This window comes from Mustela nivalis, assembly GCF_964662115.1.
Source record: "Mustela nivalis genome assembly, chromosome: 10".
Classification (NCBI taxonomy): Eukaryota; Metazoa; Chordata; class Mammalia; order Carnivora; family Mustelidae; genus Mustela; species Mustela nivalis.
The window spans coordinates 62,174,560-62,200,790 of record NC_139029.1 but is presented as its reverse complement, the minus strand read 5'-3'; the positions used below and the strand labels follow the sequence as shown (position 1 = coordinate 62,200,790).

Below are 26,231 nucleotides of genomic sequence, written 5' to 3'. Positions count from 1 at the left end.
AAAAATAAGGTACATAGAAAATAGCCTGTAAGAAAGGATATAAAATTTTTTTTAATGATTTTTTCCTACTTTTTTTTTTTAAGATTTTATTTATTTATTTGACAGACAGAGATCACAAGTAGTCAGAGAGGCAGGCAGAGAGAGAGGGAAGCAGGCTCCCTGCTGAGCAGAGAGCCTGATGCGGGGCTCCATCCCAGGATCCTGGGATCATGACCCTAGCCGAAGGCAGAGGCTTTAACCCACTGAGCCACCCAGGCGCCCCTAAAAATTTTTTTTTAAAGATAACGGCCAAACTGTTTGAGAACAAGGAAATGAGAAACTTTTTTAAAAAAATATTTTTATCTTTTTATTTGAGAAAGAGAGAAAGCACAAGGTGGGGAGGGGCAGAGAGAGAGAGAGGAATAGATTCCCTGGTGTGCAAGAACATGCATGTCGGTCTTACCTGAAAATCTGTGATGCAGTTGCAGTAGATGAGCAGTTATGACAAATTTATAAGACCATGGCAAGAAGAATCTGAATGTTTTCTTATACGCTTTTATTTATTTATTTAGTATTTTATTTATTTATTTGACAGAGAGAGAGAGAGAGAGAGAGTGAGTGCACAAGCAAGGGGAGCAGCAGTCAAAAGGAGAGGCAGAGAGAGTGCTGACCAGGGATCCTGATGAGGGGGTTCTATCCCAGGACCCTGGCATCATGACCTGAGCCAAAGACAGATGCTTAATTGACTGAGCCACCTAGGTATCCCAAGAATATCAAAATTTTTACAATGGTAATATTGTCTCTAGTTTACAAAATTTCTGGAAATTTTAATTTTATTCTTCTGATTTTCCCTATTTCTAAATTAACCCTAACAATTTTCTATCAGTTAAAGAACAATATTTTTATACTTGCCACTGATACAAGTACTCAGATGAAATTCCTTGAAAAGTTGAATAAAACAATTTAAAATCTTTTTTATTTAGTGAAGTGATAATAAAGTAAGGGAAATACACAGAGGTTGAAAATGAAGTCAGAATACAAATCTAGCATGTTGAGTAGGCACTGAAGACAGCTGCTGCTCCAAGGATAACTGCTGATCCTTTCACCTAGAGCCCTGAATTTCAACAGCCCTGTAGAGGAACAGGAGGCACAGCCCTGAGCCTGAAAAATAAAAGGAGATCCTGGAAGGCCAACATAGCTCAAGGAAAGAGTGAACTTGAAAAGAAAAATCTTGTAGTACAGGGGAGGCACTTGTTTATTCTATCCTTGGCCCTGGGTGAAGGTGGTAAAAAAATCTTCCTCAACTATTCATAAAAATCATGTAAATTTGTAGTTTATAGTCACTCTATCAACATGTATGCAGAAGGTCAGGCTTATTTTAAAGTGGTAGCTCTTAGTTGGTAGGGCCCCTAGGAGTTTGGCAGAAGCAAATGCAAGCTTTCTTTAGAGGAACACATTTCCAACATAAGTCACTAAGGATTTCTGCACAGTCCAGATGAACATAGAGTCATGATAAACATATGTACCCACACAAACACAAACAAACAAACAAAATCAATCAATAAAGTTCTTTGAATAAAATCAGAACAAAAATTCCTTAGACACCTAATGATTTAAGATATTGGAGTTATCAGATACAGAAGATGAATGTAACAAAGAATACGCTATGAAAAAAGACAAGGATGATGTGGGGGGAAAATATAAAAATGACTTGGAAAAAAATTCTTGGTGGATGCATTAAATAACAGATTAGACATAGAAGAATACAGAATTAACAAAATGAAAGATCAGAAGAAATTATCCAGAATGCACTACAGTGAGACAAGTAAATAACATATAATGAAGAGACAGAATAAAGAGGAGACAATGTATTTAAAGAAATAATGGTCTAGATTGCCTAAAATGCAATGACAATTAGCCTGATGACAAAGAGCTCAATATCAACTCTGAGAGGGAAAGAAACCACAGAAATTAGGTCTTCAAAATATTGCAAGCAAAAATAATTGATGATCTAGAATTACATTCTCTTTCAAGAACATGGACAAAATAAAGATATGTTTAGATTAACTAAAACTGTATTTACTACCAGCAGATCTTCATCAGTCAAACTTCTAAAAAAATTATTGCAAAAAGGATAATGGAAATCTAAGTTGCAAGAAGAAATGATGCAAAGAAATCTGTAATATGCAGGTAAATCTGTATAAACATTGACTAAAACAAAAACAATAGTAATGCTGGGGTGGGTGCCTGGGTGGCTCAGTCATTTGAGCATCCAGATTGTGATCTCAGGGACATGAGATCAAGCCCCGGGTTAGGTTCTGTGCTCAGTGCAGACTCTGCTTTACTCTCTACCTGCCCCTCCTGTTTGTGCTCTCTCTCTCAAATAAATGAATAAATCTTGAAAAACAATAATAATGTTAATATCCAATTTGTTAGACTTTAAAAAGAGAACTAAACTACTTTAATAAAATGGTAGTGAGATTAGTGTTCAGGTTAACCAAGGTTCAAATATTCTAAGGTCTTAGAATTGTCTGAAAAGAGGATAAAGATATTAATTAAGACTTTGGTAAGTGCATGTTAAAATTTCAAGAATGACATTAAGAAAATAAATATCAAGAATATAACTTCCAAATGAGTACAGGCTAAAAAATGGAATAAGGAAATAAGGTGGGGACAGGGACAATCCCCCTTCTTACCCCTCAACTCCACCAATGCAGAGGAAGGGGGAAAAAAAAGAGGGAAAATAAAGCATAGAAAAATAGACAAATACAAAGCCAATGCTTAAGGTTAAAATATATATATATGTATATATATACATATATATATATAATAGCAAAAATCACAGTAAATGTAAATGAACTAAACTTAACTCTTAAAAGACAGTGATTCTAAATTTAGGTTAAAAAATAAATTCCAGCTATATGCTATTCATATAGGACATACATAGTATTATTCTTAATATCTGTTGAATGTGGCCCCTGAAGTGGGCCCTGTGCTTTAGAGTTTTGCTACTCAAAATGTGGTTCCTGGAACAACAGTAGCAGCATCACAGGGTGACTGTTAGAAATGCAGGTTCTCAGCTCCCAAGTCAGACCTAAAGATTCAGAATCTGGATTTTAATAAGACCCTCAGCTGATTCCTATGCACATTAATGTTTGAGATGCACTGCTAAAAGGACACAGCATATCACAAACAATGAACAAATTATATTAAAGCCTATTTGGGCACCTCTTTCATTCTGTCGTAGCATTATCCAGAGTCATAAGTATCCAGTCTGTACTTAATACCATTCAGGTCCCAGAAAAAATGCCTCACCACATTTCTTACCCTGTCTTTGAAACAAAAGGCCACTATTTTCAAATGCCATTTGTGGGCTGTACTACTGCTAAAATGGAACTTGTCACTGCTTCAGCTTGTATGTGGGGGAAGGAGAGTAAAATAAAAATTTGAGATTCTGATAAAATAGAACATATGAACAGAAACTTCGTGGGGAGGGGAGAAACTGAAAAATAGAAAATCTTCGAGAAGATAGTCTGCTACATTTTTTAAAAATTGGAGATAATGTGAGTGAGTAGAATTCTACTGAACATTACCCACATAAAATTCTGAAACATGATATTATGCACATTTTATCTAATGAAGATTTAATTTTGATCAAACAATAACATGACCAAGAGAATGGTTCTGATCAAATCCATAACTCCAACAGGTCAAATAAACCTTTCAACTTGAAAATCTTTCCTAAATGAAGACATAATTACAATGAAAGCAATTAGGGTGTCTGTGGATCTCCATTTGCACTCTTGTCCCAGGCTCTGAAAATATTGTGGGCAGGTAATAATATACAAAAAATGTAAGAATACAGAGACAATGAAAATTTTAGAATGGGAAAAGATATGATGAAAGGCAAATGCTAGCTAAAATAAATCATAATGGCTATTTTAATATCAGCAAATGGAAACAAAACAGACAAAAAAATCACATGCACTTAAAAAAAAAACACATAGCAGGCTCAAATTTAGGTTTAAAGAAAATGAAGAATGCAATGCAAAAAACTGGCAGACGTAAACCAAAATTATATCATTACACAAAGTGTTAGGAAGATGGAAACATTTCCACTTTCCTTCTATTTTTCAAAATGTTTACATTTTACATAAAGAAATATGATCGGGGCACCTGGGTGGCTCAGTGGGTTAGGCCGCTGCCTTCGGCTCAGGTCATGATCTCGGGGTCCTGGGATCGAGTCCCGCATCGGGCTCTCTGCTCGGCAGGGAGCCTGCTTCCTCCTCTCTATCTCTGCCTGCCTCTCTGCCTACTTCTGATCTCTCTCTGTCAAATAAATAAATAAAATCTTTAAAAAAAAAGAAAGAAATATGATCAATGCAATTAATGTATTTTCCTATTTTTATTTATCTGTTTATTTGTTTATATAGGGGTGGCAATAGCTAGAAGTAAAGTGGTCTGCACAAGCATGCAGTGATGGGAATTGGAGACTCAGGTATTTCCACAGGGATGTAAAAAGAAAAAAAAAACAGGGGAGTACTTCAAAAAATGAATGAGAATGCTAATGTTCATTGCAGCTTATTCCCAATGGCCAATAGATGAAAATAATCCAAGTGTCCATTGAAAGATAAATGGATAAACATATTGTGCTATATCCATTCAACAGAATATTATTCAACCATAAGAAGGAACAAAGTTCTTTTTTTTGTTGTTTCAAGTTTTTTTTCAAGTTCTAGTTAGTTAACATACAGTGTAATATTGGTTTCAAGAGCAGAATTTAGTGATTCATCACTTACATAAAACACCCAGTGCTCATCACAAGTGCCCCTCTTAATATCTATCACCTATTTAACCCATCCCGTCATGTCCCTTCGCTCCAGCAAACTGAGGGCTGCTAATAGTCTGTTATGATTTGTCTTGTGTGTGTGTGTGTGTGTGTGTTTTAAAGATTTATTTATTTATTTGAGAGAGAGAGAATACAGCAGAGGGAGAAGCAGGCTCCTTGCTGAGCAGGAAGCCTGATGTGGGACTCAATCCCAGGACCCCAGGATCATGACCTGAACCAAAAGTAGACACCTAACCGACAGAGCCACCCAGGTGTCCCTCCCTCTGTTGTTTTTTTTTTTTTCTTCCTTCCCCTAAATTCATCTGTTTTGTTTCTTAAATTCTACATATGAATGAAATCATATGGTATTTGTCTTTCTCTGACTTGTTTCACTTAACTAGAATACACTCTAGCTCCAGCCACACAATTGCAAATGGCAAGATTTCGTTCTTTTTATCGTTGAGTAATATTCCATGTGTGGGTACACACACACACACACACACACACACACACACACACACACACATTTTCTTTATCCATTCCTCAGTTGATGGACATTTGGGTTCTTTCCATAATTTAGCTATTTTTTTAAAGATTTTTATTTTTGAGTAATCTCTACACCCAACGTGGGCTTCGAAGGTATAATCCCTAGATAAGTATTACATGCTCTCAACTGAACCAGCCAGGCCTCCCTATAATTTGGCTATTGCTAATAATGCTGCTGTAAACATTGACATGCATGTGCTCCCTTTGAATCAGTATTTTTGTATCCTTTGGATAAATACCTGAATGCAATTGCTAGCTTGTCAGCTTGTTCTATTTTTAACTTTTTGAGGAACTGCAATAGGGCTGTCCCAGTTTGCATGCCCACCAACAGTGTAAGAGGGTTTCCCTTTCTCTGCATCCTCACCAACATGTGTTGTTTTCTGCGTTGTTTATTTTAGCTATTCTGACAGGTGTGAGGTGGTATCTCATTGTCGTTTTGATTCCTATTAAAAGGAACAAAGTTCTGATGCATTCAATGATTTGGGTGAACTTTGAAACATTATTCTAAATGAAATGAAATAACAAATAAAATAAAATGACAAATACTGAATTACTCCACTTCCATGAATTATCTAGAATTTGCCTAAATTCTTAAAGACAGAAACTAGAATAGATATTACCAGGGTCTGGAGGGAGGGAAAATGGGAAGTTATTGCTTAATAGTTACTGAATCTGTTTGGAGTGAGGAAGAATTTTGGGAAATAGGTAGTGTTGCCGGGAATGTAGTTAATGCCACTGAATCATACACTTATAAATGGTTAAAATGTTAAATTTTATGTTATATATATGTCACCACAATAAAAAATATTTTTTAAAATGGATGGGAAGGATTCAGTGGTGCCTCAATCAAGAGGATAAAAGAGACAATTTGGGCAAAAAAACAAGCACTGGTTTGATAAAGAGCTTGCTGGCAAAGACCTCATGTTTTCAGACTTGAGAAGCTACCAACCAAGATATAGGAAATATATCTCCTGCCAGTTAGCCGTCAGAGTAGAGGCAGGTCCTGACGTCTCTAATGACAGAATTATTCTACTCGTGGACTAGAAGAGTAACAGGAGACCTGAGATTATGCCTAAATGAAGAAATAACAGCTAGCACATATTTGAAAAATGTAAGAAATTAAGAGTAGCTCAAAGACATCTTTGAGTACAAAACAAACAAACAAACAAACAAAGACCAGTCAGGAAGAACAGGCATAGAATTTAGTAAGTTGGTTAAAATAAGATAAGGGAATTAAACGATGTTTAATAAAATGAAGATGAAAAGTACAGGAAAACTTGCTAATTAAGAAGGTGATAATTACAATAATTTGTGCTATAAAATTTTTTAAGAGAGATAGTTATGTCCAAGTAAACCTGTACTGTATATGGACAAGGATTAGATTTGTACTAGACCTGGACAAAGAACCAAACCACAGAGTGAAGCCCAGGAAATAAAGGCAAACTTGAGATACATATCTGGACAGGAACCACCCAGTGACCATGAAGACAACCATCATCTCTAACCCTGTCCTGGAAGCCTAAAGGAGTTTGCCACAGGCTATTCCCCTGAAATAACAATTGATAGGTTGGAAGGAACTTACAGAAAAGTGACGAGAAGGATTAAGGGGCTACTGGGAATGATTCCTAGACCTTAAAAAATTCTGGAACACATTCGTAGCTGAGCAAAGAGGCAGGAGATCAAAGCTAGGGAAGGAGGCATAGCCACAATTTAAAAGTACTTTAGGGCTATAAACAACAGGGAAAGAATGGGGATGTCAGGCTAGTAGAGGGATGATGTACACACCTTTAAGATTAATAAGTGCTGAATTTAGCACAATTATCAAGACATATTTCCTGAATATTCCAATTATAATTGGAATATGCTTTGGTTTTAAGCTATCAAACAAGGTAAGGATCTAACAGACAGTTCATGCCCTCCTTTATACCACTGATGACATCATATTGACAAAACAATACACAGACCCCACATAACCTACATAAAGGAATAAAAAAAATGGGAAGGAATTACATTAAAACATCACATCTACACACATCTGATGTGTATGAAAAATTCTGAAAGGAAATACAAAAAATTACTAACAATAGTTGTGTCTTGGTGGTAGGTTTATAAGTAATTGCTGTTTTCTTTTTACTTCTTGCCATTTTGAGAAGAAAATTAATACACATGCATTTACAACCGGGCAGGGGGTTAAGTTTGCTTTTCAGAAGACGACCCTGGCTCTCTTCTTCCTTATTTCTTTTTCAACATGCTATAGTGAGGATGAAGCAGAGAAAGGTTTTCCCAGATCGAAGGCTTCCCATGTACTCAAATATAGTCCATGGGCACAATTTGCATGAAATGCTACTGAGTTTTGGTGTTCATAGATTGGCAGGATACCCTGAAAGATACATAAATTAAGATCTGGTCCCTTTCCATCCTTCACATCTTCTAGTAAGTGAGACACTTTCAGGATGCTCTGTGGGTCCAGTAAGAACTCTTCACTTGGCAGAAGAGTCAGTATTGAGATTCATAACTCCCTCGAGGACATGAGCTTACTCATCTTAGAGGGATCCTATGGTGGTTAGTTCAGAAAAAATCCTGGTTGTTAATCTCCCCAACTCTTGTCCATCCTGGTTACATGAACTTATTTCGACAAAGTGATTCCTTTGTCCTCTGATGTTCTGTTCTGTTACCAAACAGCACATCAAACCACATTCAAATATAATAACCTCAAGTTAACTGTGACCTCATCGTAGATACTACAGAGCCCATGACAAGCCTCTGTTACTAGAACCCAGTCAGCATTTTGTGTCTGTATGGGCAGAAAGAGGGCCCTCTGCTAACAGTGAAGAAACAACTAGTGTTATTTCTTGCTCTGGTCCTTACTCTTGGTCCTGGATCCTGTTATTTTATCTTTATACTTCACTACTGTAGCCCATTCAGTCAGGATACCATGTTCTCTAGGACAGCTCTCTCTTAACTTTAAATTTCTGAAATTGTGGGTTTTTTTTTTTAAAGATTTTTATTTATTTGTCAGGGAGAGACAGAGAGAGCACAAGAAGGGGAGAGGCAGACAGAGGAAGAAGTAGCCTCCCCGCTGAGCAAGGAGTCCGATGTGGGACTCATCCCAGGACCCTGGGATCATGACCTGAGCCGCAGGGAACCACTTAAACAACTGAGCCACCCAGATGTCCTGAAAATCCTGAACTTTTGAGATAAGACTCATCATATTTCAAACTGAGCCCAAACCACACAGAATCATCAATAAAAATAATAAGCTTCTATATGGCAAAACTAAGAGGCAACCCACGGAATGGGAGAAGATATTCACAAACGACACTACAAAGGGCTGATATCTATATCTATAAAGATCTATATAGCTATCTATATAGATCTTAGAACTCCTCAAACAACACACACAAAATAGATGATTACATCAAAAAATGGTCAGAAGACATGAACAGACACTTCTCCAAAGAAGACATACACATGGCCAACAGATACATGAAAAAATGTTCATCATCACTAGCCATCAGGGAAATTCAAATAGAAACCACACTAAGATACCACTTTACACAAGTTAGGATGACTAAAATCAACAGGACAGGAAACAACATGCATTGGAGAGGATGTGGAGAAAGGGGAACCCTCTTACACGGTTGGTGGGAATGCAAGTTGGTACAGCCACTTTGGAAAGCAATGTGACGATTCCTTAAGAAATTAAAAATAGAGCTAATCTATGACCCTGCAGTTGCACTACTGGGTATTTACCCCAAAGAGAGAGATGTAGTGAAAAGAAAGGTCACCGGTACCCCAATGTTTATAGCAGCAATGTCCACAATTGCCAAACTGTGGAAAGAGCCAAGATGCCTTTCAACAAACAAATGGATAAAGAAGATATGGTCCATATATACAACAGAGTATTATGCCTCCATCAGAAAGGATGAATACCCAGCTTTTGTATCAACATGGACAGGACTGGAGGAGATTATGCTGAGTGAAATAAGTCAAGCAGAGAAAGTCAATTATCCTACAGTTTCACTTACTTATGGAACATAAGGAATAACATGGAGGACATTAGGAAAAGGAAAGGAAAAGTGAATTGGAGGAAATCAGAGGGGGAGATGAAGCATGAAAGGTATGGACTCTGAGAAACAAACTGAGGGGTTTGGAGGGGAGGGGGATGAGGGGTTATGTGAGCCTGTTGGTGGGTATTAAGGAGGGCACATATTGCATGGAGCACTGAGTGTGGTGCATAAACAATGAATCTTGGAACACTGAAAAAAACCCCAAAATTAAGATGTTAAATTAATAAATTAATTAACTAATTAAAAATCAAAATAATGGGCATATTTCTTCAAGAGATTTGTGATGGCTCGAGCATCGGAGTAAAGCTTTGCTCATCAGTCTGGCTGGGGCATTGGAAGTGAACACATACAAATTCCTACAATCCTCTTTCCCTTTTCCATGTTCTGGCTGAATGTCCTCACTTCCTGCACTTTGTTCACAACTTGAAACAAGGGAAGTAAAAATGAAATGAACCAGCTTTATAATTTGCAGTATAGAGTGGAAACACTATGGGTAATGGGTAATGAGAGACAACTGGAAATCCCGGACAGCAGCCTGGCAGGTGTGACATGGCCAAGTCACCCCATATGGGCCCCATAAAAATAGAGTTTGTTCCAGTATCTACTTTTTTTTTTAACTCCCAATCAATTTTTTTTTTAATGAATTAGGACTCAGACTCCCTCTTGACGAATTTTCCATTAATTTATGGCCCATTTCCTTCTGATGCAAGTGAAACAGAAACTTGCTGTTTCCTAGAAGTTGTTAACAACGAAGTGATTTAGAAGAAAGACAATTGTTCTCTCTGTGGGAAAGGAAGGAGGAAATCACTCTCTACCCCATACTTCCAACAGATCTATACCCAGTAAGATCTATCGTGCAACAACTTGACAAGGTTATTCTAGAAGCAAGTCTCTCCAGAGTAGAACTGTTATATAAGAGTCTCTGGCAGTACACTCATCCCACACCCCACTGGCTGTGCTGCAGATGGAAACTTTAATTCCTGGGAGGCCAGTATGCATTATAGAATCTCCAGAAATGGCTCGCTTTGGCCTCAACCATTAACACCATTGTTTTGCTCCAATGTGTGGTATTAAGATACACAGTGAGGTTCAAAATTAGACAACGTTGGAGTGCCATCTGGGATCACTCTCCAACTCTCTTTGCTAACTCCTTAGAGGCAGTCTTGAACCACTAAGCTGCTGATTGAGAGCCGCATCCAGACAGTCTACACTGATGTGGTGGGGTGGGCAACCACACAAACATAAGGTGGGCAGAAACTTAGGGTCTTTTCCTCCTCTGGCTACCAGCATTATTCACTGAGATCACAGCAACGGTCTGCTAACTGGCCCTCTTCTACTCAACCAGAACTGTTCTGACCTGTGCCACACAGAAGCCATGTTAATCCATTCGAAGATACATTTGATTGGAGTCACTCCTACAATTTGACCCTTAAAGACTTCCTCAAAATTTTTAGGATAAAATCTAACCTCCGTAGCATGGAAATATTGATACCCAAATCTGCACTGTAATTTCATGTCTGTTTATCTGCCTCTCAATAGACATAAGTTTCGTGGAGTCAGGGAATCACACCTTTTCAGTGTTGCCTCCTGGGTCTTGAACACAATGTCAGGTATATGGGTACACAATATTACTTGGTAAAAAAAGTAATTAATGAATTTAACTCTTCTCCTCCACAGACTAGCTCAGGCCTAGACATCATGTGACTTGCCAAAGAGCTCACAATAAGTAAAAAGCTTGGATATGTCCCCTGCCTCCAGTGATACCATACTGTCCTCTGGGCATTTCCACATCTCAGCACCTGGTCTACCACTCTGAAGGGTCAGCAGATGCTGCTCTGTATTTAAAGGGGAACTAAAAATTAAAGATATGAATATCACATATGTGAAGTCCTTCTGCCCCTACTTATCACTTCTGTCCATTCCTATGGTTAGTAAGTCTATTAGCCACACTTGTTCAAATCTCTTCCTATTATATACTGTTTCAACAGGACACTTCTCATCTGACAGTCAACAAAAATTTATTGAGTTTTGATATATATGAGATACAGTTTTAGGTTCTGGAGATACCAGGATGGATTCAGTTATATTCTTTGGCTTAAAAAAGGTACAGTCTAGGGCATCTGGGTGGCTCAGTGGGTTAAAGCCTTTGCCTTCGGCTCAGGTCATGATCTCAAAGTCCTGGGATCGAGCCCCACGTTGGGCTCTCTGCTGGGCAGGGAGCCTGCTTCCACCTCTCTCTCTGCCTACTTGTGATCTCTGTCTGTCAAATAAATAAAATCTTTAAAAAACAAAAATGTACATTCTAGTCAGGGAGACAAGCATGTGGACAAATAACCACAATATTATTGTGTGATAAGAAGCAGATACAAGATACAGAGAATATTTTAACACTTACTAACAAATAGCAATTACAGTATTTCCTCCACTGTGACTTTCCTGTGGTCAGGGGTATGTCCTTCCTCTCATTTCCTCCCCTGTGTATAACACATCGGAGATACTCAGTCAATATGGGATTGACTGACCAACGCAAGGCTGGCATAAAGAATGTGGGATCTAGGGGTACCTGGATGGCTCAGTGGGTTAAAGCCTCTACCTTCGGCTCAGGTCATGATCCCAGAGTCCTCGGATCAAGGTCTGCATCGGGCTCTATCTCAGCAGGGAACCTGCTTCCTCCCCTCTCTCTGCCTGCCTCTCCACCTACTTAAGATCTGTGTCTGTCAAATAAATAAATAAAATCATTAAAAAAAAAAAAAAGAAAGTGGGATCTACTCTGCAAAGAGGTTATATGTGGGAGGACTCTGGAAAGGAGATGCTTGAGCTGGATCTTAATGAATGATTAGTTCTCTATCTGGCAGATAAAAAGAGAAAGGGCATTCCATGATGGAGGAAAAGCAGAGGGAAGTATGAGACAGCAAGATGTATTCCCTGGGTGTGTGGAGCTTGGGGAGAAGGGAAGTGAGGTTGGAGAACTAGGCCAGACAGACCCCTATCGGGCTTTGTGAGCCTGCCTGTGAAGTCTGAACTTGAACCTCTAGGCAATGGGAAGCCATTGGAGGCAAGCAAGAAACATGAGCAGATCTGTAAATTAGAAATGCAATAATGCAGTTCAGTCAGTGAAGAGGCCCCATATGTGCAATTAATTTCCGGAATATGCTTTCTTATTAAAAAAATGGTTTAACTCTGCATTTCAGTCTGCCTGAGTGTTCTCGGACTCTGTGAGCTTCCCAGAAACACTATGGACACCTTCTTGGCCATTAAGAGAGAATATAATAAAAAGTTCTATTTTCATACTGAGCTTCAACAACTATAAAGGTTAATTTTCCCTACTATGGGTAAAATGGTTTCTTATCTGCCTAAAGTAATTCTACCTCAGAGTAGGTATTACATCTCAGAACTTAGGAGGAATCAATGGTTACTGGCAGAATGGCAGTGTTTCAAACACTTGCTTAACCTGATGATGTTTTCATGTGGAGAAGGTAATTCAGCTAAATGAGTGATCTGTTCATGACATTTTTCCACAAATAACATGGCAGTCCTTGTGGCTTGGTTTACTTTTTAAAGGCAAAATCCACTCTTATTTGCAAATTGTTCTAATACACGGGTACCATGCATTTTGTGAGAACTTTCAAGTGCCCACTTGCTAAGCCAGTGGTTGGTGGAAGCTCTTTTGAATACCCAGAGGCATATTCTCATATTCATTTCAGAATAGTAAGATATTTAAATATTTATTTCTTTCCAATATCTGGGTAGGCCTAGGCTCTTCGTTTTAATAAATTCTGTTCAAATAATATTGAGTCACTGCTTAGAATATATTGGCACTGAAACTTCCCTATGGTAATGACATTCATGTCAGAGACCCACACTGTAGCCCCAGCTCTGCCGCTCACTGGAGACTCTGAGCAAATCACACAAGCACTTGTGAACCCCTTTTGGGAATGTTCAAGTTTTTCTTCCAGCTCAAAACTCTGAGTATGTTTTAAGAGATCAGATTAGGACAAGTACATAGAAATGCAATAGTTACAGAACTACAATTGGTGGCAGGGGAAATGGTATGTGTGTCATAGTGCCAAACAGAAATTTTTCAGGTGGAATTAGTTTAGAAGAAATTAAAATTTCTCATTTATACTCATTTATTCAACAAATACTTACTGAAGACCCATTCTATATCAGACATTATATTAAAGGTTGAGAATACAATGACATGAATGAGGGGGAAAAAAAAAATCCCGGCCTCCAAGAGCTGACTGTAGAGCAGGGAAGACAGGCAAGTTGAGATAAGAAACAACAATAAGCTGGAATAAGTATTACCATGGGATCCTGGCTATGAACACAAAACATATAGCTTAGATCTAACCCAGGCTATAAGTCAGGGAGGGCTTCCCTGCGGTTATGTTGTCTAAACTGAAAGAATATGCATGCCTGTGACTTTTATTTGGGAAACCATACTGAATAGGGCACACAATAAACATGTTTATTTGTCCCAGGCCTAGACTAAGAGGTTAGGACTAAAGAGCTCATGAAGAAGAATCAGAGTGCCTCTCATAAATAACCCCACCTTCAAGTTTTTATCAGTCACTCGATCCTAAACTCACTCCTAATGGAATTCTTCTCTTGAATCAGGTTCATAGGGTATAGATAATAATACCATTATTTAAGAACTAATAATTCTTGGTCTTTCTATACTTAAGATTCTTCACAGCTACTCAAGGAGTATATAGTAGATGTACAGCAGGTTTCAATGATTTGTTGTTTAGTGATGGGTTTTAATTTTCAGTAGTTTCTCATCTCCAATCTTGCATTCATAGGATGGGAATTAGAGTTAGTTGCTACTTGACCCTACAGGCTATGGAAAGTCTCCTCCTTAACAGTTGTCATGTTTCTATGACAGATATGATGGTAAATGTTTTGTCTTGTGGCCAACACAAATTTCTCAAGCCATGAGTTATGAGATTTGGTTTGGAAGACATGATCACCATGTGACAGAAAGAGTTGAACAGGGCAATAGGGTTAGCTCCCTTCAAGATTCCAGAAGACCCTATGCTACCCTTAAGGAAAATCATAAAGAGATTGAATATTTTTAATTTAACCCAACTATCCTCTTTGAAGTTGCTTTGACATCCAAGTTTTTATTAAGTATTCATTTCATGTCATACATACACACACACACACACACACGCGCACGCAATAAAAAAGGGTTAAAAAGTGCAATTTTAGTTTGAAAGTTTTATAACTTCTCAATTAATAATAGTATTTAACTTATTTTATAGATGAGAAAGATCACAGAAATTGGCTCCTTTTTAATGTCAATGCCTTGATTGTTTCCTGGTTTCATATTATTATTCAGCACTTGCTTTATTACTTAACCTTTCTTTCTTGCTTCTTTGTCTTCTGTCTCCAATTAGATCAAAGATACTTTGATGGAAGACACTCTGTTCTTCCTCCAGAATACCCAATTTTGCAACTATTAGGCCTTCAGTGAATATTTACTTTGGGCTATGAGTAGTTCAAAAACCCAGAAACAAATTAACTATGGAACTGCACATTATGATGATTAAAAACATTTCAAATGATGATTCTCAAACTTTAATGTGCATAAAAGTTGTAAGGGAAGCCTGCTAAAATGTAAACTCCTAAATCTCATTCTCAAAGAGTCTTGTTTTAAATCATTTCTTCATCTTCCTTCCATTATTATTACTAGTAGTATAGTAGTAGAAAACCAAATTAGGAAAGATGAGACATACCAGGGCCTTGGGACTGCACTGATGCTTCTTATAACGAAGGGAGTTTACATAGGGTGAGGTAGCTTTATCTTTCTCCTCTCCCCATACACTCTGCTTTCTTCTTTCCTTCAATAAATACCTGCTGTGTGATCATTAAGTGTCAAGTATTATTCTAGAGCCTGGAGTGAAACTGGTCAACAAGATGTATAAATACTTTGCTATCATTGCTCTTAGATTCTACCTGGGGTGGGGGGAGGTGGTGGAGAAACAATACCAAAGACAACTTTTGAGATTCGCTCAGATATTGTTAAACTAGTATTAGGAAAATAAAACAGGCTGATAGAGTATGACTGTTAAGGAGAGAGCTATTTAAAGAGTATGATCTAGAAAATGACATGTGATCTGAGGACTGAATGACCAGAAGGAAGCAATCATGTACAAAATCTTGGGCAAGAGCTTTCCAGAGAGAGGGGACAGAAGTGCCAAGGTCCTGAGGCACAATGAGTTTTCAAGGCCCAGCAAGGAGGTCAGAATGCCCAGAAATGGAGAGGGAGCCAGCTCAGACCTATTTACCAAGTGTGGTCTGGACTTTGGCATAGGGGTATCTTGGCATTATTCCTTGGGAACCTGAAGAAACACTCCTGGCTCTTAGAATTAAGGAAGATTATATATTATAACAAATATTACATGAACCCTTCTCCTGTTAAAAGCAATCACATTATCACAACTCCCCCATGAAAAATCATTCATTTTATCATTCTTTTTGGTTGCCGATTTGTGTTAACAGGGCTTCATCATCTGCAATTGGCAGATTACATTTTAGTAATTACTACATTTTAGTACTTGAGCTCACTTTGATTTTGAGATCCAAATTATCAATCGTTGATTGGATGCCTCAAATATTATAAAACAGGGTCTAATAAATGGTACAAACTTATATTTGAGCATTTATATACTTTTTAAAAGGAAGAATAATTCTAAAGTAAGTTATACGTCATGTGCCTTTTTTCTGGTTTTGAACTATTTTTCAACTCTTACATTGACTTGTCCTATCACTCCAGCTGGACATCTGTGAATTAATAGCAAACATACTGTTACCTCCCAGCAGTTCCGTTTTGTCTGAATAACTGAGTGCTTAAGGAAAGAAAGAACCAAGGACAAGCATGTTATTAGTATGTGTAAAATCCGTTCCTGGGAGCTACTACTGAAGCAAGGAGATAGCAGCTCAGCTTCAGACCCCATTGATCACTGCTCCTTCATAAACCATCTTAGAAAAGGGCAGCCCAGGTGACAAGTGGGCCTCCTGTGATAAGGGCTCCTGTCCACTGGAAATGGGAATCCGCTCATAGTTTCATTTCACAGGGTCCACCAGACAGCAAATGACTTTATCTATCCAGACCAGATCCAGGCTGGAAACAGAATACACTCCATGTTCCCTTCCACTCTGCTGGGAGAGTTGAAGCTTTTCTCTGAAGGTTGCTTGATTTAGTGTGTGTGTGTCTGTCTATATACGTTTGTGTGCGCACACGCACCCCCGCATGCTTTAGTTTGGTTATACATTATGCTATAGTTCTAAATACAGAAGGTTTCTAAAGGCATGAAAATTGACTTTGCTTGTTGTCTGGCTGATCTGCTTAGAAATCAGTGGCTCCAAAACTGGGGACCAGAACACTAATAGCAGATACAGATACAGTACCGGCAGTGACAGATGCGAACAAGATTGAAACGAGTTGGTGAAACGTTGGTGGGAAGAGGTCTGGGGAAAAGGGTTTGGAAATGAAGAGAAAGAATCTCTCTAACAGAAAATGAAATGTCTTCATTATCACAAGAAACTCCAAGTAGCCTTCACTTAGTCACACTGGAATTACAATTTCAGCTCACATCGTTTGTGAACGAGGAAGGAGAGAATATGACCATGGAAAGTGATATTTTAAGCTTCAACACACATTGCTCATCACCGGCTTGACTTGCAGCATGTCTTTCAACAAAAGCATACAGTGATTTAATCTCAACAGTAATTTAGTCTGCAGCCGTATGAGACAAGACTATCATTGCAGACAGGCTGTAATTTGAGAAATTCAGGTGTTGGGGATTAGGACCACCTGTTGAATTTAATCTTAGAGCTATAATGTTAATACCACCATGTAACTGAACATAAACACTATGTATTTATCAGACTTCTGGACCACCAGCCATGGAGATGTGAATATTTTCCTCAATGGTATCTGTTACTCTCTTCAGATTCTGTAAATCAATGGCAAATAAAGTCTGTTGGAATTCTGATTCAGTATGCAGCAGCATATGGCTTGGTGGTCATCACATTCAGCACATGCTATAATTTTTCTAAGGCCTGATATGAGAGTGAAAAAAAAAAAGCAATCAGGGCATCATCTGGCAACATAATGAGAATAGAAAATCCTGATTTCTTAACCTCTCCTGTGTTAATCTGGAAAAAAAAAAAATCCTAGCAATATTCTAACAAATTTCTACCTCTGCTTAAGCAGAGATAGAAGATCTTAAAGCAGAAGATCTTAAATAAACCGAAGTAAATAACAACTTAACACTACATGAACCTTCCTATAACCCTCAAAAATAAAACTTCATCCAATTTCCAGCCAGCAGTCAAGTGACGACATTTTGAGAAGTTTTCATGTGGTTCAGTGGGACAACTGGAATAATGCCTAGAGAGAAGGCATAGATTTTAAGATTTGTATTTGTTTAAAAAAAAAAAAAAAGATTTGCATTTGTTCTTTTCCTTAGGGTGGGGTAAAATCTTGAATCCTTGGAGCATGGAATTTGAAGACCCTATTGGTTTTCTATGGAAGAATTCCACTGGTATTCATTGGATGCAAAGACCTTCCTGGTCACGTTTATAATTCTCTTTTAAGAATTTTTAAGAACTTTCGCACATTTATCATCCATATAACACATCACAGTTTATAAAACCCTTTACTATAGATTAGCCCAATTTCTCATAAAGAGTTTCAACATTCCTTTCAAAAAAGGGCTATTTTTCATTTTAATGAATAATATTCCAATCCACTGAAAATGGAATCCAATATATTTACATGAATAAACACCATTTTTGAAAACAAACATGAGGGTATCATATTTTGCCGTATGCTATCAATATTCTTAGCTGTTGTCCATCCAGCAGAACACAGGAAGAAAAGTATTAGGAATACCATCCCAAAGGCAGATCAAAGCTTTCAGCAAATTTACCTTTTGACACCCCATTAATCAAAGCTTCACAAGTGCTATACAGCCATTTCCACTAAACAACACCATGAAAATCCACCAAGTTCAATATATTCATCCTATACCAGTTACACATAAACATCACATCCATCCAGTCAGAAGCCAATGTCTAAAGTTTTCTAGAACTCCAGCCCTTATAGGTTGCTTAGACATACAAAGAGTGTAATCAATCAACATCTTAAAGAGAAAAGTGAAGCTGTTATTGAAAAACTGAAGACCCTCTCTACTTTTGATTTCGAGATTTTATTACTAGCCCTCTCCCCAGTCCCCAAATCACCTCCTAAAGAAATCCCTTCCTCTTTTCTGCTTCCCCAAATTCTCCCCAGGGCAAAGTCTACCTTTTCAGAGAGAATGTCCTTAAACCTTCCTGGACAGTAATGGTTCTCATTTCTGTACCCCAACAGTACTGTTTTATACCTAGCATTTCTTATACATTATACCTATTGGTCTATCTATCTATCCATCCACATTTCATGATATGTTGGTTTTTTTCCCACAAGCATTCAAAGATCCCTAGCAGCTGCATAGAATGTTTACCCCCCAAAATCCTCTTTGCAATATGCATTGCACAAATGAGTGGAAATATTTTGACTGCCACTTAAAAAAAGTTTGACTTTTTCATAACGGTTAAGACCAATCTTTTCACGGAAAAGGACCACCTGTTAAATAATACTTTAGTTCACAAATATAAAATCGAGTAATATAAAAAGCGGAATAGCTGGGTGGTTTCAAGAAATCCTCCAGCCTTTTTAGAGCAGATACAGAGTGGAATTGTGTTTTAATAAAAACATATTAGCAGCTTCAAATAATGGGGAATATATATTTAAACTATATTAAAATATCTATTCAGAATCAGGGAACTTGATTAGAATTCTCCCAGAGGCTTCGCGCACTAAAACCAGAGATTTATCACTTGGGGGGGGAAGGAGGCTCAATTAAAAAAAAAAAAAATTCATCTTATTAATTATTAGCCGAGCCATGCTGTGGCTTCCCGGAAGGCAGAGAAAAACAGGTCCTCAATGATGAGTTTTCAAGCCAATGGAAGCTGAGTTTGCGCCTCCAGCCTTCCGCGCCTGCCTGGGACCGCTCCCCAAGGCGGTGGTAATTCTGCCCAGAGCAAGCCAGAGCGCCAAGATCAGAGAGGAATCTCGGAGCAGCCGCCGCGGACTGGCTGCCACTCACCCTCCAGTTCCCCGCGGGCCACGCTCCGGCGTTACGCGCGCGATCCCCGCTCTCCTCCCACCCCCGCGCGACTGGGCGGCCAAACCCGACGCTTCAGGCACCCGGCACCCACCCGCGGTTGCAGTTCTGGGGACCAGAAGGTTCTACTTCCAGGCCAGTTCCTGTAAGGAAATTGGGCTTTGGGTCCACTCGTCTCACCCCTCTTCCCGGAAAAACTTTACCTCCGACTCCAAACAGGAATTCACACCGAGAAGGAACTATCCCTCCCCACCCCAGCGGGTCCGCTCCCCCTTGCATCCTCCGAATGGCACCTACTCACGGCGCCTCCCAGCCCCGGGAAAGGGGGCAGGCTCAGGTGTGCGGGATCCCCAGGCTGGGTGGCGTGCGCGCCGGCGAGCGAGCTGTCACCTTGTGGTCCCTCACGCCGAGGTATCCGTCCAGCGGCTGCGGTCCCGCGGGGGCCCGGGGCCTCGAGGGGGGGCTGCTCTCCGCCGACGGCTGCGCGCTGCCGGTCGCCGCCGCCTGCTGCGGCTGCTGCTGCTGCTGCTGCTGCGGGGGCCGCTCCTTCTGGCCGCCGAGGCTGCTGTACACGAGCAACAAGCTGGTGCACATGGTGGTGAGCGCTAAACACACAGCCAGACCATGGCGCTGCGGGCGGGCGGGCGGGAGAGAGCAGAGGAGAGCCGCTGAGAGCCAGCCCCGGAGGAGCGCGCCGGCGGGGACACGCGCGAGACGGTCAGACGCGCGGGGGTGGTCCGAGGCTGGAGGGAGGTGGCCCGGATCCCAGTCCCCCGCGCGCGGCCGGGGCAGGGGAGGCACCGTCCCCGCGCGTACGGCAGGGGATGCTCCCGAGCGTTGCTGCTCTCGGCCGACGCCACCTCGCAGATCTCTCGGCAGAGGGCAGGTGGTGCGCGGCGCCCGGCTAGGGGAGGGAAAGCGCGCCGGCTGCCGGGGCAGAGGTGGGCTCGGACTTCTCGGAGGGACCTCCCTCCCCCAGCTCGGCGGCTGGAACCCTCTAGCCCTCGCACCCGGTCCTTTCTGGACCCGCGCGGCTCTACCTCCGCGATTCTTGCAAGTTTGAAATCCGACAAGAAAACCAACAAAGTCTGCAAAGGTTCCCCCCCCCTTCCCCGCCCCTCTTAGTTTTTGCCAGGCTGTTGCTTTTGGGCATCCCCCTGCTCCCCGAGCCACGCGCCCACCTCTCCACCGCTTCTCCAGTTCTCCGTGGGTCCCCAGACCTCTCGCCTGAGATCCAGAAGCCGAGGCAAGCCGAGTTCCCACCTCGGCTCTGGGATTCCGAGCCAGGCAGAACCGGAGAACCGGAAGGGGACACGGAGCCGGTGGAAAGTTGTCCTTTTGTAACTAGCGACCTGGCGGCGCAGGGTTAGGCGCCCCTGGAGCTCTCCCGTGCGCCCTGAGGACGCCGCGTCCGGGGGTCCCCGCCTCTGCTCAGAGGAGTTGCCACAAATGACTCACCATCAGGGTCTTCATTTTGGGCACCTCTTTTGTGAGGAATCCTCAGGCACACGCGTCCGGAGCCACTTTTATTTGGAGGGTTTCCATGGTGGGTGATGAGGGGGCGGGCGGCTCTGATTTTCGCCGGCCGGCGGCGGCGCCTGAGTGGGTAGGAGAGCCGCGGGACCCAGGAAGCGCGGCTGTTGCAGAGATTAGAGACAGAATTAAAACTGAACCGGACCCTCGTAGTCTCTCAGTGATCTACACAACTGCCGCCTGCCGCCGCCTGCTGGGTCCTAAAGACCTCTGCATCGCCCCTTCCCGCCCCCAAGTAATAATCTTTTCAGCCTAGTGGAATTTCTGGGGCGAGAGAGTTAACCGTGCTAGGGTACCCACCTATTGGTCCGAGGGCTTATTTATCTTTTATGAAGTCATCAAGTAAAAAGGAAGGAGAACCCACTTGGATTCAGAACATGATAGCTATTTGAAAATTTTCAAACTAAATTCTTTTTGTAATTTTGATAAAAACAAGTCAACTGTCCAAATGTCACTTGCTCTATTTATAGTTTTTGCATTTATGCTCCTAGCATGGGGAAATCTGACAGGAAATAATTTTTCCAAAAAATTATTTATTATTTCGGCTGTCCGATTGTAGGCTTTCTAACATCCCCCTGTATTTTACTTTTTAAAGCCGGCTACTGTCATGCAACCTTTATATCTAAATTTTCATCTAAATTATTTAATTCATTTCCTTATTTTAAATATTACAGTTTATATTTCTCACAGAACTTTGAGGTTTCTAGCCGTCATTTAAATGATTTTAAGTGTTAGAAACATTCAGCACATCATAGCCACATTGATTAACTGGACCTGTAGATTCTTCCTAATTGTAAGGAAAGATTTCTGGCTGCTGGAGATAAAACTGCTTACTGTTTATTTTTTAAGACTCCTAAGGACTTTGGTGTTCTCCTTGTATTGGTCTACTGCACTGACAGTACATAATTTCACACTTAGAATATAGATTAAAATTTTTAAAAATTATTGTCTTATGTTGGGAAGTTCACATCAATAGCTTGTTTTAAGGACATTCTCCCTCCTCCTCCCCGGGCTGAATTACAAATGGCATTTGTTAAATGTCTAATTTAGTCAAAAAAACATATTTTTTGTGAAATTGCTCAGCGAGAATAGTTGTCTTACTGTTTTACTTAACACCTCACCTGTAGCAGTGTAATGTTAAAGATTACATTAAGATGGAAATGATCAGCAAGCCAACTGAACCATAGGCACAATAAGAGCTTTCTCAAGGCCAAAAAAGGCATTACAATCATTTTTTAATCTTCAGTAATCCATTGCTCCACTGATGATACAACAGGAACTATTTTTAACTTATGAGGCATCCTTCCATACTTAGTATTAAGAAAGTTAAAATTATTGGTACCACAGTGACTATCCATGCAATGTGTTTGGGGGAAGGCAAGACACACATAGGATTTTGCCTTTTAAGGGAAAACAAAAAATTCAAAACACGATCCAATATTGCCAGCCTTGAAGCTATTTATTCAACTTGTGCTCTAGGCATGAATAGTACCAGTTGTTAGGGCAGGAAAAGCAGCAGCCAGAAGAGAATCTTATCGGGTCTTGGCAATTCTTTATTGTATGGTTGCACTTGACACTCAAATTAGGGAAACAAAGAACCAACTTGATGAATCATTGCAAACAGATTATCTGTGTTTCTCCAGGGCTCCTTGTGAGATGCTCCTAGTAAGAGCTCCTACATTTTTCAGGATCGTTCCCCTCCCATCTACCAAGTTGCCCAGTGACCGATGAAACACTTCTAATATATTTTGCTATGTCAAACAGAGCCATCATATTTATGATTTAAGCTCATGGCAGTACGTTGGACATCTGTTACATGGTATGTCTGACCACATTCATTAGGCTTATGCTATTGGGTTTTTTTTTTTCTTCCTCTTGGGATAGCAGTTAGCTAGTTGCTAAATCTACTTATGAGATGGCTGGAGTAAATTTAAAAATGTAATTCTGAACTTGATTTAAATAATTTCAAGGTCTCTGGCTTTCAAATACGTGATTAGATTGATGTGATGTGATGGTTTTAGGCAGTCTGATCTCAGAGCCAAATGGACAAGGTGGGGTGGGCGAAGGGCATATGAATCAAGTAAGAGAAGTTAAAATCCTTGTGCTGTTCAATTTAGTGATTATTTAATTATCACCTGCTATCTGGTGGTTCTTTAGGGAATGCAGAGATGAACAAGACACAAATCCTCTCCTCTGGGAGCTCACAACCTAGTGTGCACGTGTGTGTGCACACACACACTTGTGCATGGAAAGTATGTGACACAAGTCTGCAAGTAGGCAATAAAAGACGGTACTAGAGCTACAACATATATTTATCAAGTGCCTACCATGTTGATCACCTACTCTTGTGATCACCTACTATGTGCCAGATGTTGGGATACCTGGGTGAACAGACCTACCTGTGCCAGATGGTGGGGATACCTGGATGAACAGATTCTGTGCTGCCCCGAAGGAACCCAGTCTATTCCCAGATAAATGCTAAGAACCTTTATGTTATAAAGAACTAAGAAACAATTAAAATACTTGATTTGCTTTTCAACATCTGAGTGCTTACTTATTTAAGATCCAAGGGGTTTGATATTTTAAAGTTACCCAGCTGTGTTTGTGTAACTTCATGCATACTTTTCAAGTTAATAATTTGAATATCCAAAAAGAGAAGAAAATAGGCAGCCCGGGCAGACACTTGCTTGACCTGGAGACAAGAAGACAAGCCAATAAAGCTATTTTAATTCATCTAACTTGTCTAGTTCAATACAAAGTGAGTTAGGGAATCACAATTTGCTTCTCAAAATCCAGGTAGCTGAGAGAGATTTCTCACCACTTAAAATTTTGCCACAAATCTGCCTCCGGTGCCATCACATTCAATCAAATAGATTCCTCCTTTCTGAAAAAAGAAAAGAAAGGAAAGGAATAGAAATGGAATGTTCCACAATGTAGGTTATGTAATACACTGAAGGCGAGAATTTATGAAACAAGACATGTCATGGGGTGAGGAGGAGGAGTAGAATCTGAAGCTCAGAGGGAACGGCAGCCTGTGCACTTGGCCACGAAAGCACCACGAAGCTACCGGAGGAGGCAGAAGGACAAACTACCAGAAGCGCCACAAGCCTTGCCCGTGAATCCTAAGTGACCTCTCAGTTCAGAAACAACTATTTCAAACATTTCAAAGATGGATGAATAGCAGAAAGCAAAATAATGTAAATTGAATTTGAGATACAACTCTCCACTTCATCATCTTAGAGAGAGAAACGTTCTGCTAAATTCTGCAAAAGCAAAGAGCTTAAGGATGGCAGAAAGTTCTAGAACAAATTTGGTATTTGTCCATTTGAGTTCCACAGTTTACTTAGTTCTGTTCACTTCACAGGCTATGCCTAGTGGGCTAGTTGATTGGAGAACAAGTCCTCAGAGTCAAGTACCCAGGACCCAGATTCTGACTGTGCCATTTAGCAGCTCTGTGACCTTGGGTAAGTTACTTAATTTCTTCCTCTGTAAAATGGCAGTCAGAAGAGTACCTACCTCAAAGCATTGTTAAATGAAATACTACAAACATCAAGAGGAGTACTCATAGACTGTTAAATATTGTTAATAATACTTTATGATTATGATTATTAAGCTGGGTTTGAAGGCAAAAGACCAGGGTTTGACCTATGTAACCAAGAGCTGCATGACCTTGAACAAGGGACTTCAAAAAGAGTAAGCAGACTTAGAACTTATCTGCAAAATGGAGATAACAGAGCCTATCCCACAAACTGTTAGAAGGCTTGTTAAGACACTGTATATGTAGCTACTTTGTAAACTGGGAAACTCTACATCAATTAAGATAATAGTTATTCATTCATCTATCATTAATCAATTGAGAATCTACTGTGTGTCAGGTACCATTCTAGTCCCTGGGGTTGTGACCAAAAGATACAAGGACTGTCTCTGCCCCATCAGGCTTATATTCAAGCTAGGGCAATAAACCAATAAAATAATATGTCAGGCACTAGGGGGGAAAATCAGAGAAAAGCAGTTAGAGACTGGGGTGGGAGTGTATGTGCTGTTTTAGTTAGGATGCTCATATTTGAGCAGAGATTTGAGTAAAGTCAGGGAAGGACCCATGAGACTATCTGGAGGAAGAATAGGCCAGGCAGCGGGAACAGCACGTACAAAGGCCATGAGGTAGGAGTTTGACTGGTATATTGAAGAGACAGCAAGGAGGTTGGGGTGGCTGGAGAAGGGAGCAAGAGAGAGAGAGAGAGTAGTAGGAGAGGACAGAGAGGTAGTCCAGGGCAGATTGTCTTGGGCTTCATAGGCTGTGAAAAGGACAGGGTGAAGGAAACCTGCTGAAGGGTTTAAAGCAGAGGAAGGCCGTGGATCCTTAATGTTTTGGAAAGGTCACCTGGCTGGTGTGCCGAGACTAGTTCTGGGGGAGCAAGACTGGACGCCCTATGATCCCTTAGGAAGCTCTTGTATTCTAGATGGAAAGGCATCATCGTGCTCTTAGGAATGACTGATTTTAGGATTTGCCGACTAGTGGGTATGAAATATGAGAAAAGGAAAGGAAGCAGGCCAGGACAAGGCAGCGGGAGAATGGAGCTGCTCTTTCCAAGATAGGAAGCACTGAGGAAAGGGCAGTTTGGGGTGGCTGAGGATGGAGAATTTGGATTTAGATGTCCTTATATGAATGGGAGTTCAGCCATGATGCTGGGTTCAGAGGCATGAACTCAGCATCACAGCTCATGAAAGAGTGAGGTCACCTAGGACTAAGCTAGGACACAGAAGAATAAAGGTCAGAGGCCTGAGCCCTGGGAGCTCCAAATTTCAGACGCCAGGAATAGAGGCATCATTACAGTAATAATACTGAAGAACAATAAATGACTATCTGAACTTGATTTGATTTAGGTGGCTGATTATTTTCAGTTTGAATGGATATTCCATTCCAAGACAGTCATCTATATACTCAGAGCAGTTTTCAAATTTTGTGATCATATCAAGCATATTCATTTACATGTTTATTGTTTCTCCTTTCTTTGACATCATAAATTTTATAGAACTGGAACTAGGTCCTATTACTGTGTATATACTATGAGCCTGGCACATAACTGAGGGTAATAA

The 26,231-nt window shown here is 40.3% G+C and overlaps 1 protein-coding gene and 1 long non-coding RNA gene across 2 annotated transcripts in view; one reads left to right on the top strand and one right to left on the bottom strand.

Moving 5' to 3' along the window:
* ST6GALNAC5 (ST6 N-acetylgalactosaminide alpha-2,6-sialyltransferase 5) overlaps positions 1–21,346 on the bottom strand; it is a 169,337-nt gene extending 147,991 nt beyond the window's left edge. Inside the window, exons 1-2 of the mRNA XM_082686618.1 lie at positions 21,060–21,346; positions 19,992–20,231 (exon numbers count right to left, since the gene is read on the bottom strand). Of these exons, the coding sequence (XP_082542744.1) occupies positions 19,992–20,231; positions 21,060–21,074 (255 nt within the window). The 5' untranslated portion in view covers positions 21,075–21,346. The remainder of the gene's footprint in view (positions 1–19,991; positions 20,232–21,059) is intronic.
* The window catches only part of LOC309842448, a 71,383-nt gene continuing 65,263 nt past the window's right edge, over positions 20,112–26,231 (top strand). Inside the window, exons 1-2 of the long non-coding RNA XR_014299651.1 lie at positions 20,112–20,199; positions 24,499–24,598. This is a non-coding gene — a long non-coding RNA (uncharacterized lncRNA). The remainder of the gene's footprint in view (positions 20,200–24,498; positions 24,599–26,231) is intronic.